The 18,556-nt window shown below is 43.8% G+C and overlaps 2 protein-coding genes across 3 annotated transcripts; both read right to left on the reverse strand.

The window, feature by feature from the left end:
* Nucleotides 1-238: 238 nt before the first annotated feature.
* On the reverse strand, nt 239-5,534 carry acp6 (acid phosphatase 6, lysophosphatidic). Of its 2 annotated transcripts, none has more exons than XM_030081555.1 (12): nt 5,418-5,534; nt 4,815-4,891; nt 4,480-4,711; nt 4,231-4,359; nt 3,422-3,552; nt 3,185-3,264; nt 2,551-2,638; nt 2,237-2,369; nt 2,013-2,113; nt 1,789-1,881; nt 1,510-1,675; nt 239-1,381 (listed from the first exon to the last, which is right to left on the reverse strand). In XM_030081555.1, exons 1-12 carry the CDS (start codon nt 5,472-5,474, stop codon nt 1,247-1,249), a joined length of 1,422 nt encoding a protein of 473 aa, XP_029937415.1. In that variant the 5' UTR covers nt 5,475-5,534; the 3' UTR covers nt 239-1,246. The 2 variants fall into 2 exon arrangements, with proteins under 2 accessions (XP_029937415.1, XP_029937416.1); XM_030081556.1 differs by having other exon boundaries at nt 5,288-5,424.
* A 2,148-nt stretch (nt 5,535-7,682) lies between these two features.
* gja5a (gap junction protein, alpha 5a) lies at nt 7,683-17,666 on the reverse strand. Its single transcript, XM_030080712.1, has 2 exons — nt 17,574-17,666; nt 7,683-9,288 (listed from the first exon to the last, which is right to left on the reverse strand). Exon 2 carries the CDS (start codon nt 9,261-9,263, stop codon nt 8,112-8,114), a length of 1,152 nt encoding a protein of 383 aa, XP_029936572.1. The 5' UTR covers nt 9,264-9,288; nt 17,574-17,666; the 3' UTR covers nt 7,683-8,111.
* Nucleotides 17,667-18,556: the final 890 nt, after the last annotated feature.

Genomic DNA, 18,556 nt, shown 5'->3' on the forward strand with positions numbered 1-18,556 from the left:
ATGTCAAATCAGCTGACCAGCATTCAGCTAAAAGTATGAGTAACTTTTATCATTAAGTAGCATTGCCAAGTTCACATTTTATCGGGAAGTGCTTAGTGAGACAGAGATCCAGAGGACACCACACTTATAAAATAGTTGCATGTGTGCCAGTGTACTTGAACATGAAGACGACTACATCCAGTTTGGTTTCCAAAACCGTGTGTTAAGTCCCACGTTTTGGTATGAAACAGAGACAGTGGTTGGTCAAGTCTTTATTTTTCCGCCCCAATCCAAAACAAACTTAAATGTATTAAATGCTTAAAGGGGAAAATTCCCACTATGAGGTATAGTGTGTGTGGTATTGTAAAACAGCATTTATATTCAGATCCGAATACTGGGCTCATGCATATATTGTGAAACTTGATACCAACAAATTCCAACAAGAAAGCACCTACTGTTTCATTCTTAAAACCTACCGAGGCAGGATGATTCCCTTTCAGTAGGTTGTTTACATGATTAGGAAGCGACATTCACCCACACACTTGTGTAAAAGTTACTTTAACATTACACATTCATTGCCCCCAGCTTATGAACACTATGTACAGTACATGAAGTGCTTATTATTCCCTTGAGGAACAAAATGACTGGATATGAAAACATTTGGTTGAGTTCACAACCAAATTGGCAGAATTAATGCACTAGCAGTTTGATACAGGCATCTGTAATGTCCATCAGGTTACATTTCTATCAGTGACCAGCACTATTATGAGAAAACGCTATGGGATTAGAACATTTAACATGTCCACATAATGGATACTGAAATTGCAGGGAAGGTGTGAACTCGTGTAAGCCAAGCAAATCCAGAGACTCACGCACTGAGCACTGGATATCATGGAAATGTAACTGAATCAATGCGGCACATACAAGTGTTTCGATATCATTAAATGAGTGAATTTAGCCAACCAATGACATATCAAATACCTAGATGAAAAAGCTTATTGCTAATCTGATATCTTGATAGTTTCATGGACAAAGACGATGACTTATTTAATAAACTAAGAGTCTATACAAAATATCCAAAAGCGGGCTGTGATCCAGGACTTGCGTGCCCAAGAAAAGTGGCCCCTGTGCGTTCTGACACTGAGGTATGATGACTGATGTTTGCTGGCTGACGTGAAGAGTATGTGAACAAACATGGTAACTGGTGACTGTCAGCAATGCATGCCATGGGGAGTGCTGTGTTCACATGTGAGGGGTAGTGGAGGCCTCAGGGTTCAGTTGAGCCCTCTGTGCTGTTACAAAGGGACTGGTAGAGTTCGGAGGTCAGAGAGTAAGCTGAGAGGGCCTGTTTGAACTCCTGCAGAGGGCAGTAGACTCCACTACAGCCTGGGATATGTTGGTCCTATGGAGACAGCAATCAAAGACGTTCCTCAGATAAATGCAGAGCAGTGATTTTCATGTGGGTGTGACAAAAAAATGGATGGATGTCACTTCATACAAAGCATGTTGGCAGTGCATTTTCACCCGTACCTGGCCAATGTAGGACACTTTAACGAAGGCCTCTTTGTTCTGCCGGTGTTGGTGCAGCTCCAAAGTGATATCAGCAGCGTACGGTGGCCATCTCATGTCAAAAATCCCCAAAGCCATCAGACAGGGCATCAAAGTGGTGTCATGTGCAGAGTACAGGAACAGTTTCCTGGGTGAGAAACAATCGGTATAACTGAGTCACACTTTTTGGAAAGTGCACAACATTAAGATTGCGTAAGAAATGGGTGTGTGCTTTCAAAGGTGAATCATCATGTGTCGAACCTGTTTGGCTCTGATGAGGTGCCCTGTAGTTTCTCCTCAATGTTGACCATTAAGGTGTGCAGGAGGGGTCCCACACACAGCTGCAGGTTTTCCCTGACAGACACAACAGACAAAAAAACGAATTAAAGCCAACTTAAACAGTGAATAGAAAACAGTTGGGTGAATACGTGTTGTTATTGCCACTTGAAGCTAACCCCTCCTCCACTGCCTTTGTTTTATCTAACCTCTTGCCAGGTTCGTAGATATGACAGATCATGTCTACCGCTCTCTGCTCCACTGTGTTCCTCCAGGTGTCCAGCACTGGAGGGCAGGGCAGGCCGTGTGTCTGTTTATATGCAGAAACATGAGACAGTCATGTTAGGTATACAACAGCTGGACAGAAGCCTTCACTTGGCAAATAATCGATAAAATTGCCAACTTCATATGCATCATAAAGTTGCAGTGTCACCTCTCTAGCAACCATGTCATCCCTAATGAGGATGAAGTCGATGTGCTGGTGGGTGGCGATGCCGAGCGCACTCTGGATGCTCTGCAGGTCTGCTGCAATGTCTGGTAGAGTGGACGACTCTGCCCAGCGGTGGCTACACAGAGCACACAGCACCAGCCACACATTAGATACACAATGACAACCTGTCAGAGGCATCTCAACTCTCCTTACAATTTTCAACACATTTTCAAGCTTCCAGATTTGGGGAGCGAGTGCAGGGGACGTTCTGTGCTTCACTTGACTCTATACCTGGTAGGAAAATATACTTTACTTACCCACCGAGGATTTTGAGGAGCTTGCAACCATGGTAGTTAGGATACAGGATTTCAGCTTCTGCTTCTGTTGTTAATATAGGCACAATTTCTTCACGGGGAGTAGAGCAGAAAGAGTGTTACAAACCCAGACAGCAGCAGGTATGAGATCCACAATGAAATAAATAACATCATGCACATTGGGGGTGGGACAAAATGTTGAAATATCAATATAATGTGATATTTCCTCTTGTGATATATTGATACACTTCTGCCAAGTATCGATATTTGAGTTTTCATCTGAGTTTGCACAGATGCACATTTCAGTCACCATGAGGCTTTTTTCTTCCTTTCCTTTCTTCTAGGTATTTTGACTTGAACTGTTCTGTCATGTTTATGTTGCAATCGCTGTGCATATTAAAAACACAGAAAAACACAACTGACTCCTGCTTTTTGGAAAATTATGTTGCCTTTTCCAGGGCATGTTCTTCTTCTTTAGTTACACATATCATGATGTATCAGCTTACTGTCTTAAAATAAATCGAATCTCACCGAATCGCTTGAATTGTGACACCATCATTATCATGGGTAATAACATGATAGTACCATATTGCTACCCAGTGATTCCCACCCCTAATGAACTTATGGACTGTCCTACCTTTCTGTTTCTGTTGAAACAGCCCTGCTATCAGGCATTTGGCAGATTCAATGGTTCTCACAATGTTAGTAGAGCGAACACTAGGAGTAAAAAAAATAAAAATAAAAATAGGTCATGGAAGACAGCCAACCTGAAAATAGTAAGGTGTTTAGGCTGATATCTTTTATACTCACTGCACTCATAAACCTCATGCATCAAAGCTGTACAGTGAAGTAAAAGTCGGTGGGGCGCACTTACTAGACCTCAGCCGGGCTGAAGGTGGGGCTGAGGAAGGGGTTTTCCACTATGTATCTCTTCCTCAGCCTCTCTCCCAGCTCATACAGCTGCTGCATGCCCACTGTGGTCAGCTGGCCAGGGAACGTGCCACCCTGCCAAGTACAACACGATTAAGTTACAATCACAAATGCCACCTAACATTCACATAACCTGCAAACTCACTGAACGCAAGGCGGAACGCTAAGTGAAGGGAGCACAAAGATGGCTGGAGTCCATATTGTGGGATTTAGCTTTCTGCACTAAACCAAGTACAGTATGCCTCTTTATCACGGCAGTGAACCCAGCACAAGAAACTAACATTTGCAAAGCTTCCACTCAGTCACAACATAATGAAGGCTCTGTTCAAGGGTTATAATGGGCGCATTAATCACAATGTGCAGCTTAACATAAGACTTAACAGACTTCTGTTGATTTTAAAAGGCCAGGGCACCTAAGTGTACATTATATAATTACCTTGCATGGCTTCAGCTGTTATCTTTCTACACAGTTTTCCTCCAACCTGATATCTATTCACAACATTCAGTATATTTCGATGACCCACTCTTAGTTTTACACATTAAAATGACTGTTCTATAATTCCAGCAAAGTTATTGGTTGAGGTTGAATGGTTAAAGATATGAACATGGCATTTCCAGGTTTCCGGGTGACCACAGGGACCCTGGCTGGTCCTAATTTCCTAACATGAACCATCTTCAGCAGCATTCTTCTATTGTTTTACCTTATCCCTCTCTATTCGTCTCTTTTACTTCTACTTTTTACATTTCACTCACAGTCAGTATGCTGCTCCGGTAGCTGTCTTCCACAGGTGCCGGTGGCCTGGGGCCTCCGTGCAGATCTGTCACCACATAGTTGATATGGGTGTGTGCTGGGGGCTCCAGGAGGTTTGGTGCCCACTGGGCCTTTAATGAAACAAGCATTGACATAGAAAACATATTTTTTTTTAGACACATTTGTTGACATTTCTTTTTAAGAAATAAAGGCATGAAGTGGGTTGATGCTGAGCAGCGTAGAAGTGTCACCTCCATCACATCAGGAATGGACTTGAGTGGAGTTCGGGCCCCGTGTCGAAACAGGACCTGGACCAGTTTGAGCTCATAGGGCGAGTCGGGGTTTGTGCTGGCCATGGTGGAGCTGGAGGCCATCTGATCTGGTTCGGTCTTCTTCTGTGACCACAGGACTGAACCAAAAGCCATGGACACCGATACAGAGCCCAAAACACTGGCCTTGGTCCAAAGATTCCTCATAGCTGCTCTGTAATCATGGAGGTTTTCTCAATGACTGACATGTACAGTCAAACCTGTTTTTAACACTGTCACTAGTGTTGTTATTTCTTGTGGTAGCTGTGTGCACTTACTTGGCTTCCTGTCTGACAGACCACCAGCTCCGATACCTGCCCCAGTGTGCACAACGTGTCTGGTAGAAAGCGGCCAGCTATTATAGTAAGAGGTACAATCAACAATTTGCTGGCACTCCTACATTGTTTTTATGATGATTACAGAGACAGGTAATCATTACCAGGTGAAATACTACGTGTGCTCATCATGACAGCACTGTGTAGTTGCTCAGGAGTGAGTACTCCCAGCTAACCTGAACGCGTTTCTCCTCTACTTTACCTACATTACTACCACCCCATTTACTAAACAACACGTACACATTCAAATGATCATATAATGTGGCTACTCAAACAGTGAACGACGCTGGTTAGACAACAGGTTTTTGCTGTAGCTGAAACTGTCATCGACTAACTCTGTTACATCGTTAAAAAAAAAGAAAAAAAAAGTGGGGTAAGCTAACATTAACCAGCCTGTAGCTAACGTTAACTCTTACCAGCCTATTTTTACTTCAAGATCCTGCGGGGCTCGGCGCTCGTTACTCTAAAACCCGTCTCAGTGTCACTATCCAAACTAGAAACTCCTCTCATGACATCCGACTCTTGCTCCGCAGTAAATGTACTTACTTTCCGTGCTGTTGCCTCTGCTATAAAAATTAAATTATTGATAAAATCATGTGTCATTCGGCAACTCTTGACGACGGTTTACGCCGAAAGGCATGTTGGGAGTTGTAGGACATTTGGAGCGGCTGTGCGTCGGCGCGGTGGTGACAGACGCGGAAATAAAACTGCATTTCCCAAGAATGACGTGCTGCGCTTTCTTACGTAGCCTTTTTCTACAATATGTGCCAAAGATTACATGCGTCTCAGCTGTTGCTGCCCTCTAGAGGCCATACATGTGCCTACACTCCGTGTCCCACAGTGTCACATCAGCTGAAATTGAAATAAATTATTAGAAAAATTATCAGCATCTATCTTCAGCGCAAATTCTGTTATTCCTGCATTAATGTTAAAGCCAGTCTTCATCCATTTAAGTAAATCTTTTGCACACTGATGCATTACTGTCCAGAGAAAACAAACCCCCCTGCCTTAGTATTTATTGAATATCTATCCCTGGTACATTTTTAAATAAATAATGAGAACAGACAATCATAATTAGCCATGAAAGACCATAAACATGAACATATCACCTTGGCCCAGTGACTGAGTTTATATAGAAAGTAAAATTTTATTGGACAGCAATCATTCACACACAGAATCATCCTCTTGGCTGCTGTTCTGCTCTTCAAACAATAATCACGTGCCTACAGTGATACATTGATTATCAAATGAGGGTAATTTTGCATAAGTGAATCAGAGTGCACAGGTGATTAATAAACACTGTTGTGGATGTTTGCATATATTATAGCTCCCCACTCCTTTTCAGCTTGTGGCAGAGAAGGCTGGATCTTATAGCGCACAACTTCCTGGCAATGTTGGTGAACAACAGTCTTTGTGTAAAAATATCTCCACCAGTCTGTCTCCTCCAGGGCCTTTGTGGTGACAGCAGTCTGTGAGAGAGCAGTGGCAGTGGGCATAACAAAATACAAATTCAGTGTCTCATGAATATCACTGTAAAGCTATCACTCATTAAAGCTATTATCCATCCATAACTGATATTACAAATAATGCAGGAAATCTTTCATCCATGTTCTGTTTTCCTGTAGGTCACCAAATTATCTTGATGAGTGGTGATTTGTAATTTGTTTGACATTTCAGTTTTTATTTCAGTTTTAACACAATCTTCATCACAATCTTCATCTGTTGAAGTAGCACATCCAGTGATGTGCTGATGTTGAAAGTTTCCTGTATTAATCACAAAACTGTGACTTGAGAAAGTCAAACACCCCCAGTTTTAAAGTTTTTGTAGGTGTTGTGTCAAAGAACCAAAACTGTATTAGATGTAGACTGGGCAAAGATTTCTGTTTTTAAATTGCAAAGGGTAATAATTCACTCCTCTGGTTGCAAAAAAAAAGGCATTTCTCAAACTGACTTAATAACCAAAATTCTACAATTATGTTATATACATTTATAACAAGGATGACAGAAATAAAATGAAATGCATTCCAAAAACTTAAATCCAAACATTTACTGTCATTGCTTAGAAACAAATTCACCAGTTACATAATGACTCCTCGAGGGGAAACTGAAAAGTAAGTGCAATGTCGCCACCTAGTGGCCGAAATCCATTACAACAGCCTCATAGTTGGACCATCATATTTTTCTTGAAAATTCCCTCAGTAGGGAAAATACTTTCCAAATACATTCTGTCATCATTGCTGCACACAAAGACTGATAGAATATGATTAGTGAAGATATTGTGTTCGCCTTCTTTGACCAGTAAGAACAACAGGGCTCCACGCATATATGGTGCAACAAAGTTAGTAAATCAACAGTTTTGTACAAATTTTCACTTAGCAGGCTTTACCATGGCTTGTGAGCAACATATTATATGAATAATGAATATTGAAAAACCATATTTTATCATACCTTTCTTTAAGGCACTTTACCTTGCCTGAAGCAGTTTATTGCACATGTTCTATACATAAATATCCAATTCAAGGGATGGCAAGCTTCACAGTTTATTGCATGTCACATCCTGCTTTCTATTCACATGCTGTGTGTTTTTTGCCCTCAGAGAAAAAAAATGCTGGTTAGGCTATTTAAAGCTATCCTCTAATTTATGAGTAATTGCATTGTTGAGATGTGTCTCATTATTTCACTTTAGGACAGATTGCACTGCAGCCGAAGACAGATTCAGTCAAGTCACCTCATTACCAGGGATCAGACGGTTATTCTCTCTCTCTCTCTCTCTCTCTCTCTCTCTCTCTCTCACTCTCTCTCTCTCTCTCTCTCTCTCTCTCTCTCTCTCTCTCTCTCTGTTTTTTGGCTTTTACTGCTGATATAACTGGACAACTTTATCAAAAATATACATTGTGCAAATGTCAGGTATCACAGTTTTTACCCCGTTCTGTGTTTTTTTTTTCTTTTTTCTTTTCTATTTTCAGTTCAGTTGTCTGTTTTTCAAGCTTAGTGACAGCCTTTTTTCACAAACTGTATCCAGTCACAGAGCTCACCCAGTGTCACTGTTTGTTTCTGCGAGGACCTTTAGAACATCCACAGTTGCCTGGTTCAGGCTTCAGAGGTTGATACCTTCCCTGTGGTCACTGAGCCACTGACTGATCCCTCCATCTCCTTTTACACATCTGCCTAAACTGATCTTTCCTCCTGACTGTGAAGGTCCATCTCTCCCACCCTCAGCCACTCTCTCTAGTTTTAAATCTATACTGCCAGGTCATCTTGGCGAACCCGGCTGCTACCGCTGGTCTTGCTCAGGCGCCGTTTGTCCCTCGTGTAGCTGGCAGGCAGCAAAGGAGAGGTGGAGCAGCCGTTGGGCATGTCTGCTGGCGTCTGGTCGTAGGTCATCCTCAGGAAGTCTGCCTCGTCCTCCAGGTGGTCGCGGCTGTGGTGGCGCTCCGTGGCCAAGTTGACCGAGTTCTGCTGCAGCGCCATCCTGTTGCTGAAGGGATGAGAGGCCAAGGAGGTCATAGAGGTCATGGGATTCATGGAGCCTGGAGCGGCCAGGCACTGGCTGAAGTCAGGAGGGGGCGTGCAGGAGGCGGAGGGCCGAGGAGGGCTGTTGGGCTCCAAGGCCGCAGACACAGCCACAGTTCTCTGGCTGTTCTTCTGGGCAGCCCTGTTGCGTATGCACTTCTTCACCCTCCTCCAGCCAAGGTGGTAGAGCTCCACCACGGAGAGCAGCAGGGACACGCCGGCCACCACCAGCATGAAGACGATGAAGACGTTCTTCTCCGTTGGCCGGGACATGTAGCAGTTGACGGGGTTGGGGCAGGGCCAGGCCTTGCAGAGGTACAGTGCCCTGAGGAACACCCCGTAGATCAGGTACTGCACCACAATGAAAGTCACCTCCATCACCGTACGGATGATGATGCTCAGGATATAAGTCTGCAGCAATGCCCCTTTCAGGCGAATACTTCCAGGTGCGTCAGACTTCAGCTCCTTCCCGCTCTCCCTCTGCTGCAGGTACTCTTTCTCCCCCTCCAGGTCTCCCCCGCCCTCCCCTCTCTCCTCCCTCTCCTCCTGCTCCTTTCTCCTGCGCTTCTCCTCCCTGCGCACTATGTGCATGGCGTGACCCATGTAGATGAGGGAGGGCGTGGACACGAAGACAATCTGCAGGACCCAGTAGCGGATGTGTGCGATGGGGAAGGCGCGGTCGTAACACACATTGGTACAACCGGGCTGCTGCGTGTCACACAGGAAGTCGCTCTGCTCGTCGCCCCAGGAGGACTCAGCTGCTGTGCCCAGCACCAGGATGCGGAAGATGAAGAGGACGGTGAGCCAGACCTTCCCCACTGACGTGGAGTGTTCCTGGACCTCCTCTAAGAAATTCCCCAGGAGACTCCAGTCCCCCATCACTGCTCACAGGCCGAATACACACCTAGATGAAAGGTGAAGGCATTGAGACGGATAGGTGGAGGGTGGGGAGAGAGGAAGGGGAGCAGAAGGTAAAAAAGAGGTAAAAGAGAGATGATGAGTCATAACAGACAGCTGTCGGTCCTTTGGCATCCTGGTGATGAAATGACCCTGGTGTGTGGCACGATATGCATATAAATAGCTTCTCCGCCTGTGAATTGCTTGCGGACTGGACACCATGGCATGAGAACAACCATTTTCCCATGAGAGAGAGGGTCAGATAAAGGGAAAGGGAGACGGAGAGAGAGGGAATTCTGGAGTCATGTAAAAGTAAATACTGAGGTTGTTTTAAGAAAAGTGATACAATATAGTGTTTATATTTCCCACATCCCCATTTCAAATTAGGCATGACAGACAGAGTAGCAGGCCACGGGGCAAGTCAAGAGTAGGAGACACTGTCCTTCCAATGCTGTGATGCTATGACCCGGCCTGGGCTGCACATGGTCTCCATGTTGCCTGCAGCACAAAGCGGCAGTCCTCACTCACAATCACAATGTTGGTTAAACTGAGCAACAGCTTTGATGTCCACTCTCTCTGCACATTCCTGCTCTGTGATGATGTGGCCCTCCTACGCCCTGCAATTTGGCTCAATTTGAGAGAGAGAGAAAGAGAGAGAGTAATGGTCTCATTTCTGCATCTATCTGCTCCATGCGCGTGTGTGTTTGTGTGTGCGTGCTTGCAGCCCTTGACTCCAATATGAGTGAAAGTTTTGTTTAAGACCCAAAAATGGCAGTGACAGTCTCAGCGAAGAATGACCCTATAAGGCAGTACACCCTGGCGGCTTTATGGGCGCCATAAGTGACCTCCATCATTGGGGGGTTAAGCAAACCCATCGAATTCCAATGAGGGGCGCTTCAGGAACAAACCTCTGCCATCTATTTACATGCGTCCACTTGCAGCTTTCACTATGCGATTAGCGAACAAAGACAGATGAGTTAGAGTGAAAGAGGGCAGAAAGTATAGGCTCGACATGGTTTTCCAATACGTCACACGTCTGAAGTTACTGCCCTACTTGGCAGGTTTATAGGAAACATATACAATCCCGCAGACTATGTCTTAATATTAGAATCCTAGTTAAACAGACAGCTAGTTTATTCGACTTAAAGGTGTGCCAGGTCTTAAAAACAGGATATAGAATCATCATAATCACAGATGGTGACCGAAAAGCCAAACAAGCAGATAATATCTTCTCTTACCACTCCTCATCTCCCTCGGAGTGAAATCCATGAGTGGCTGGTTCCATTTCCCCATAGAGATAAGTTACTTATATATAGTCCACTGTGCAGGGCTTTGAAATGCCTGGCTGACAGTGGCGCTGGTTGTGTCTTATCTGTCTCTCCTCACCCTCACTGTGAAATGACCATAGCCATGACCATCTCTCTCTCTCTCTGTCTCTCTCTCTTTCTTTCTCACCCCTCTTTCCCTCGCTCTCTCTCTCTCTTTGTGGTATATTTATGGCAATAGGATGGAAAGTCAGAGGGACCTGAGGCTTTGTGTTCTTTATCCTCACAGTGTGTAGAGCAAGGGGAAAAAAACACACCATCATGAGAACATGAGAGGAAATGTGCAACCTCTATCCACGCCTCAGGCTGATACACTGATGCAGAATGTAGGAAACTTTGGGGAATGACACTTGTTTTCCCATAATACCCACTACCCGTCTGACTGTTTGTAATTTGACCATTTAGATCATTACATCAGTTAGTGCCGTGATCACGCCTCAGGGATCCCTGTGGAAGTCACTAACTCATGCAGCTGGCTCGCAGCCGTCCTCGGATAGAGCTGTGATCTTTACTGGCAGTAAACCACAAAAAAAAGGCTGAGGGCCGGGGCAGAGGAAGGGAGTACGAGTCCAGCCATCACAATAGCAGGAGGTACACTCTAAAACAGCCACGCTCTTATCAGTTAAAACTGACAATAGGCTTTCCTCACCTGTTCAGCGCCAGGCAACAATGCACCTCTCACTGGACGAATGTTCAGCTAACCTTTTCAATCGTGTGTGATTATTGTGTGTCTTGCAGCATCATGGCTAGCATTAAAAATGTGCTTATGAATTTTACATATTCAATTTTGGGGGTCATTATTCATCCGTTCATTTTTTATGAGCTCCAAAATATAGACAATTTAGCTGGGAGAAAAGAAATGGTCAAACAATGACTTCAGCTGCAAACCATTTCTTGAAAAGCAAGCACTGCATTTTGTTTTAAGATTGTGCTGTGTGAGTAAGCATGATATTTTAAAAAATGATATTTAAATTTGAAGCAAAAGGCTTTATTTTGTAAATTAATCTATGCACTGAGATTTTAGTGCCTTATTCTGCCCATCCTTCATTCCTAGAGTTACCGTAGTCAAGAGAAGCGAGGGTCCATTGACTTGTCACTGGCGCAGCAATTACTCTGTCAGTGCTGGCACCCACACAAATACAGATACAGCACACATATGTGCACACACACACAAACAAACAAACAAATGCACACAACAGCGGTGGGAACGGAATCTGTCCTAGTCTGAGAAAGGTAGACAAAGCAGAATCTGGATTAGTCAGGGAGAGCTGGCAGTCTCCGTCTCTGTCTCCATCCCTCAACTTCCTCTTCCTGTTCTCAGAGGAAGCAATCTCAAACAATATGATTTCCGAAGGACAAGAGGGACAAGGCATTAAAAAAGGGAGAGAGAGAGACAGAGAAAGAGAGAGGGAGAGGCCACAGTGGAGACATTCCAGTGAATTTGCAGGGCCGTAGCTGCACCTTGTGCCATGGTTGTCCATTATACTCGGGCCCCTGCTGGTTTTCTGGAAGCTGCAATAACCAGGGATTTACTGTGATATATTGTACCCTTTGCTGAGCTCTTTGGATTGCCTGTGCACCATCATGGCTGTCATATTTGTTTATAATATCTGTGGCAGAGTAATGGAGAATCTGGTTATGAGCTATTCAGAACAGCAGGCTGCGCAAATAGGGCATTGCACACCGTTGAGTTATTCCTCTTTGACGTCGATCAAGGCGGAGGATGCGCTCTCTCTCACTGAGTGTGCATGTGTAAACGTGTGAGTGCCGCCCAGAGGAAGAGTGTTGGTCATTAATGAAAGTTACGTCACAACAAAGTGTAGGATCAGTGAAATGTTGGACAGTTATTATGATAAACCAAGAGACGGAGAGTACATTCTGTAAGAGGTGAAGCCAGGAACTCAAGTCACTGCACCGCTTCAGTCTGAAATGCAAACTTAAACTCTGTTAGTGTGAAGAGCGTAAGAGGGGGAAATGTAAGAACTAATGGGTATAAACGCAAGTATATTTGAACTTCCAGTGGGATGTGCATGCGCAGACATTGAGTTGATCTGGTCTGGAGGGCAGCCAGGCCTTGGAGAGAGAGGTGAAGTGCGGGGAAGATGGGCAGAGTGGCTGGTAAACCGCATCACTGGACTGTGATGACTGGTGTCCTGCTGCAGGGACCTGCCAAAGAGCTGAGCTGCCTAACAAAGCCACAGGAATGAAAGCTGTGTGTTCTCTCTACCCGGCAACACAACACAATAAATCCTAGCTGATGCCATACCTCTGTTGTGCTGTGTGCCCAACCTCCCTCAGCGCTGCCTCAGAGGGCAGAGGCTCTGGATCGCTACCTCTCCATTCATGGGACTGTGGCACGGCCTCGAGCTGGGACACATGGTCAGATGTTTTTTAGGTACTATCAAGACATTTTTAAGTGCCTTGGAGCAGGGCTGGCTGATATAGCGATATTATATCAATATCTCGATATGAAAATAAATGTCACCTGGGATTTCAGATATTGTAATATCAAGATATAGCACCAGTGTTGTCTTTTTCTGGTTTTAAAGACTGCATTACAGTAAGGGATGCACTTTTCTGAGTTTATGAGATCATTGCAGTTCTGTTAATTGACGATTGTTTATCAAAAATGTCATGTGAGTATCATATGAAAACATCAATTGTCATCCCTGTAATATGGTCAAATAATATCAAAGTATTCAGCCCAAGATATGATTTTTGATTGTTTTTTGATTGATTTTTAGAGCGGCATGTATTGTGAAAAAATTCTCATGGAGTTCTTAAGTGTGATTTTAGTTAAGTCTTAACATAAAACAACAAAGATAGACACTTTTGTATTCTCCCAGAATGGAAAATCAGTGACATGCTGAGATTAGGTAAAAAGCCGGTGATTATCACATTTTTATTTTGCATTGGGGTGAATGGAGGCTGAACCCCTCCCTAACTCTCTGCCAGTCTCTCTCCATTTACCCTGTTATCTCCCTGTTGGCCCCTCGCACAACAGGGGGCAGGGTTGATTTAAACATCTATATTCTCTCCCTGATCTGCACCCCTCAGCACTAAGCCATGTTTGACATACTGTACACTCCCAATCCTCATAGACGACCACAATGTACTGCCTGGGCTATGGGTCATCATAAACACAGGCACTTAGGTGGTGGGTATACATTTACTTTGCCAGGTTCCCTTTAATGGGGCCTGTTTACACTAACATCCATAGAAGACAAAAGTATTTACATGGTGTTGTGCATTAAGATCAATAGTGTCATTATATGTGTTCACTGATTTATGAGTGCCCCGGCGTGAGGCGAACATTTCAGCAATCTCGCTTTAGGATCTCAGCAAAATCTCCTTACCTGAACAGTGCAAATATTTTCAGTTTCAAGTAATACACACACACACACACACACACGCAAAAAACTAATTTGTCTCGTAGGGTCTAAATGTCTATTTGTTAAATTATGGAGGGCCAAATTTGGCAACACAGGTCCACACTGGGGCCCAGTGTTAGAATCTAAAAATGCTGTCCAGAGCCAAATTTGGCATGTTGGCCTCAAGCGATTCTTATGCAGGCCACCCAAATTTGTCCCTTCATAATCCCGTGGCACTCTGAATGATTCCAGGATTAAACCGTCATAATTGGACTGTAGCCTATCACTACTTTGTAGATACATAGCTGTGATTTCAGACAGTTTACTTTTTAAAAGCATGATAACTACAACCATAACCATAATAGTACAAGTTCCAGAAATATGTTAAATGATAATAGTAACTGTATGATGAGAAGCCTGTATCTCTAATTTTGGTGATTTTCACACTTTAACTTAATTGGAGCATTCACCTGCTCTTCCACTGGCTAAGAAAGATCTTCAACCCTCATGATTAGGAAACCTTTTCAAAAAGTATTACATAAAATTACAAATACACAGTCCTAAAAATAAAATGAATTATCGTTTTCTTGTTTCCTGAAAGATTGACATTTATGGAGATACATTGTTTCTCCCCCCCCAAAAAACAGCAGTATCTAAAAATGTCCATGTTGAGTTAAATTTTGACCCACTATGGCTAAAGTTTGTAGGTTTGAGATAGATTTTCCTTTTCTCAAATTAAAAAAAAATAATAAAAAAATGAGTCAACCTAATTTCCTAAAAAAAAAAAAAAATTAAGAACACCAGAGTGCTTATATGACTAGAAAATCAAGGTAAAGAATGAAACACTGTAGATTTATTCTGTGCCACAGTTTGTTCTTTTGTCTTGACCCGAACCTTTAAAGTGCTTTCAGAGAGCGGCTTCAGCACCACAGAAACAAAAAGATGCACCAATTCCATGTTAGAGTTCATCTTAAATGAGCCGATACAGTGAGCCTCTGCCAGGAACTCTATAACAAAAATATCCGTACCAATAACAATTCTCTTTGCAGGCACTGTGTTGTGACAGCTCGGCAACGTTTTAGTGCAACAGCCACACTGGAGCAGCTAGGAAAATGTCAGACCAACCAGACCACTGCTCTGCTCTAATACATTTATACACTACTTTTGTCAGTCTGCAGTGATTTATCAGCTGAAATTAACAGAACCGGGCACAGGATGCCAAACACAGCCAGCAGTTATTCAGCAGCCCAGTGAGTGTTATATTTACACCAGTGGTGATTCAAGCTACACTTCATTTTACCAAAGTGCCTGAGTATTAAGAGGCCACTTACAGGAGGTTATGGGAAATACATGGTGCTGGTATAATCCCACTTATTTCCCATGCGGTTTCCCATGTTTCAGGATTTGTTTTTCCTGTGACTAACCATTAATATGTTGAAACAAGATAGAAGAGGGTAGATGAGGCCATTAAAATCAAGAAAATGACATTTGATTCAAGAAACCTCTGCAACAATTTGACTAGGAGTAGAAACAATTGATGCTATCTCATTGGCAGATTATTTCACTGATTATTTCAAGATTTTGTGAAACTGAATGATTTCTTAATATGGAGATTTTTGATTACTTGCACAAGGCGTGACTTTTGAACTTGACCGTGATCATGAACTTTAAACGCATGTGCAAAGTCACTTCCAGTATTTTTAAACGTGCACTGTGGTGCAGCTGTTTGGGTGTTGCACTGTGGAGGTGACGTGGGTTTCACTCCCATGGGTGCCGAGGATTAAGATCAAGGATGAGCGGGCTTAAGTTTAGCTTTTGGGGGGGGGGCGACGGGTGAGCTGGGGATAGCGTGACCCAGAGAGAAGAGCTGATGCCGGACGGGGGAGAATTCTTCCAAAACACAGTGAGTGGGTCACCTGTCGCCTGACCACAGCACCAACACCAACACCACCACCACTTATAGCCCAGCAGAGCGTCCAGGAAGCCACGTATCAGTCATGTCAGCAGAAGCCAGCGGGCTGATCTGCTGCCTGCTACCTTACATGGCTGTCTGGCTCTTCATCTGCCCACTACTGTACACAGTCTCACAGCCCTGTTATGATCTATTGTTTAGCTGCATGGAATTACACTGGAAGCTGCAGGCCAGACAACTGCCAGGTGTCGAACAGACTCCTGGTCGAAATGCCAGGGTAGATGTTATCTCGGAGGTGAATAATGGATTGAAGGGCTGGTTGTCAGTTTGGCCTGTTTTGATTGTTTTTTTATTGTCATTTTGAAGTTTGTCCTCACAGGATGACAGTGATCTAAATCCACCACTGGCGATGAAAACTGTATCCCTGGATTAGTGAGTGTTTCTGTTTTAAAATACCAAATAATTTGACATTCCAGTTTAGTTTTGTTGCTATGCTGCAAGTTTGAGTTCACACTAATGTAAAAATCATTGCAATTTGTCATGAATAATACACTTGTTTCTTCATATCCCATGCACCTGGAGTAATACACAGTTGAGCCTGAGCTCCTTACTAGGCATAGATACCCTGAAATAGATTAATATGGATTAATTTCTCAGGGATATCTAGTCTATCAGTGGGTCTGACAGATTTCTTCTGGGCCATCAAGGCTGTTGAGGCGGTGACTCCTTTTTAGGTATGACATGACTGGAATCAGAAGTCAAGTCTGGCTCTCTATCTGGTTTATGGCATTGTATTTCGCTTGATATTGGAGATCCATTCGTACAGGACAGCTGTATGATATCGCCATTCATTAGAGTCAAAAACCACTTAACTTCTCCTATCAAAAAAATACCGGAGAAATCTTTAGTGAGGAATTTTGAACACTCTTGAGGAATTTTTAACAGCGATCTCTTGAACAGAGAAATAGTTAACCTTTCATGTGTATTTCAAAATATTTTTTGTTGAAGCAAAGAGACGGGAAAGTGAGGGAGTAGATTTTTTTGACAGCTCCTGAGACTGAGACGCTGATTTTGAACTCTTTAAATTAACACAGCCCGTGGCTCTAACTTCTAATTCACTCAAGTGCTGCACTTAGTGTGAACGTATTTGTCTCTTGAGAGGGTGATGAGGCAAACCGGGGTCTGAGAGAGAGAACAGAGCAGAGCGAGGGGAAGGAAAAAAGGTAGAGAGAGGTAAAGAAACAACGGAGAGAGAGAGGGAGAGAGACTGAGGTGACAGCTGTACCTGCCTGGGAAAACAGCGACGCTAACACATCCCAGGCCTCCTAATTAATCCTCCCAGCTCTTCATCCTCATCAGCCCGCTCTCAGAGACTTTATAGCTGTCCTCACACACTCTCCACTGTAAGCCTGTATCCATAATAGACTGTCATTTTGTTTGATAAGCAACTTATTTTATCTAAAGGTCTGCATCTCTGTAATCTTTAATCTGACAAGCACAAGAATTAAAACCAGAAAAATCACTTTCAGATCAGTTTGACTTGCATCATGACTCTTATATCACTGAATAACAACAAAGGTAAACATCTGAGAAACACACACAGACATGGCAGTAAATGATGATGCCGCCTCCTTAAATTTAGCGACAACCTCTTACATTTGATTTACTTGATTTGCTCGTTTACCTGCTGTCCTGCCCTGGAGTTGCTGTGTTGTCGTCCCCAAGCGAGACAAGTCTTCCTTCAGCTTGACAGACGGCAGGTGAGGATGCTGAAATCTCGAGGGGAGGAGAACCGGCAGGGTTGGATGGCGAGCGATGGTGGCACGGCGCTCCTCTGGACGACACCTTGGCAGGTACTAAGAGGAGCTGAGCTGCAGAGGGTGAAGAACCTGAGCTTGGTGCTGTCCTGGGACCAAACTGTTACAAGGCACGGGGGGCACAAGAAGAAAAGCAGAGGGCATCACAACGAGCCTTCTCCCCCATGGCCCTCCCTTCTGTCTCTCCTCCTCCATCTCCTCCTCCTCCTCCTCCTCCTCCTGCTGCTCTTCCCCCTCCACCCCTCTTTCTCCTTACATCCCTGCCACTCTATTTTTGCTGGGAAGCATTCTTCGGCCACAGGAGGGGAAGTGGAATTGTTTTCTGGGATCAATGGCAATTCCGCTTGGAGTAAACTTCCAGAGCAGCGGAGTATTTACTGTGTGTGTTCTTTTACGTTTACAGCCCCGCCGTCTGTGCTGTGTTAAGGTCTAGGCAGGGTTAACGCTGCATAGTGCAAACACTTCGATCCAAGAAGGTCTAACACTTAAATTATATCATCTTTACACTAATAATTCAGGCCTTTATGCATTACACTTAACTATTAATTGGATCCCCGTTGATTCAGGATATGATATAGCAATAGTTATCCTGAAGTGAATTCAAATTGAATGGGATGGAGGGAACAAACCAATATATAGAACAGAAACACATTAAAACCATACAATCAACCATTCAATCACATGCTGCAGATCCCACCTACTATAACAGCTCTAATGGAAATACCTACTTTGGTCATGTTTTCTCCTCGCCTCTCCTCACAAACGTGGTGCTGCACTGAAGTTTAGGATGCAAACACTTTGAGGCAAAAGCTCAAAGACCCCCCGAGTTCCTGTCCCCTCATCCTGCTCC

The sequence above is a fragment of the Myripristis murdjan genome, chromosome 21, assembly GCF_902150065.1.
Source record: "Myripristis murdjan chromosome 21, fMyrMur1.1, whole genome shotgun sequence".
Classification (NCBI taxonomy): domain Eukaryota; kingdom Metazoa; phylum Chordata; class Actinopteri; order Holocentriformes; family Holocentridae; genus Myripristis; species Myripristis murdjan.

Bases quoted from the DNA above. Each gene is read 5' to 3' on its own strand.
- acp6 (XM_030081555.1), bottom strand. From the start codon at position 5,474: ATGACACATGATTTTATCAATAATTTAATTTTTATAGCAGAGGCAACA. The intron at 2,114-2,236 runs GTGACACTGCAA...GCATATAAACAG, and splicing joins ATGACATGGTTGCTAGAGAG to ACACACGGCCTGCCCTGCCC. The intron at 1,676-1,788 runs GTTCGACACATG...TTTCTCACCCAG, and splicing joins ACCTCATCAGAGCCAAACAG to GAAACTGTTCCTGTACTCTG.
- gja5a (XM_030080712.1), bottom strand. From the start codon at position 9,263: ATGGGGGACTGGAGTCTCCTGGGGAATTTCTTAGAGGAGGTCCAGGAA.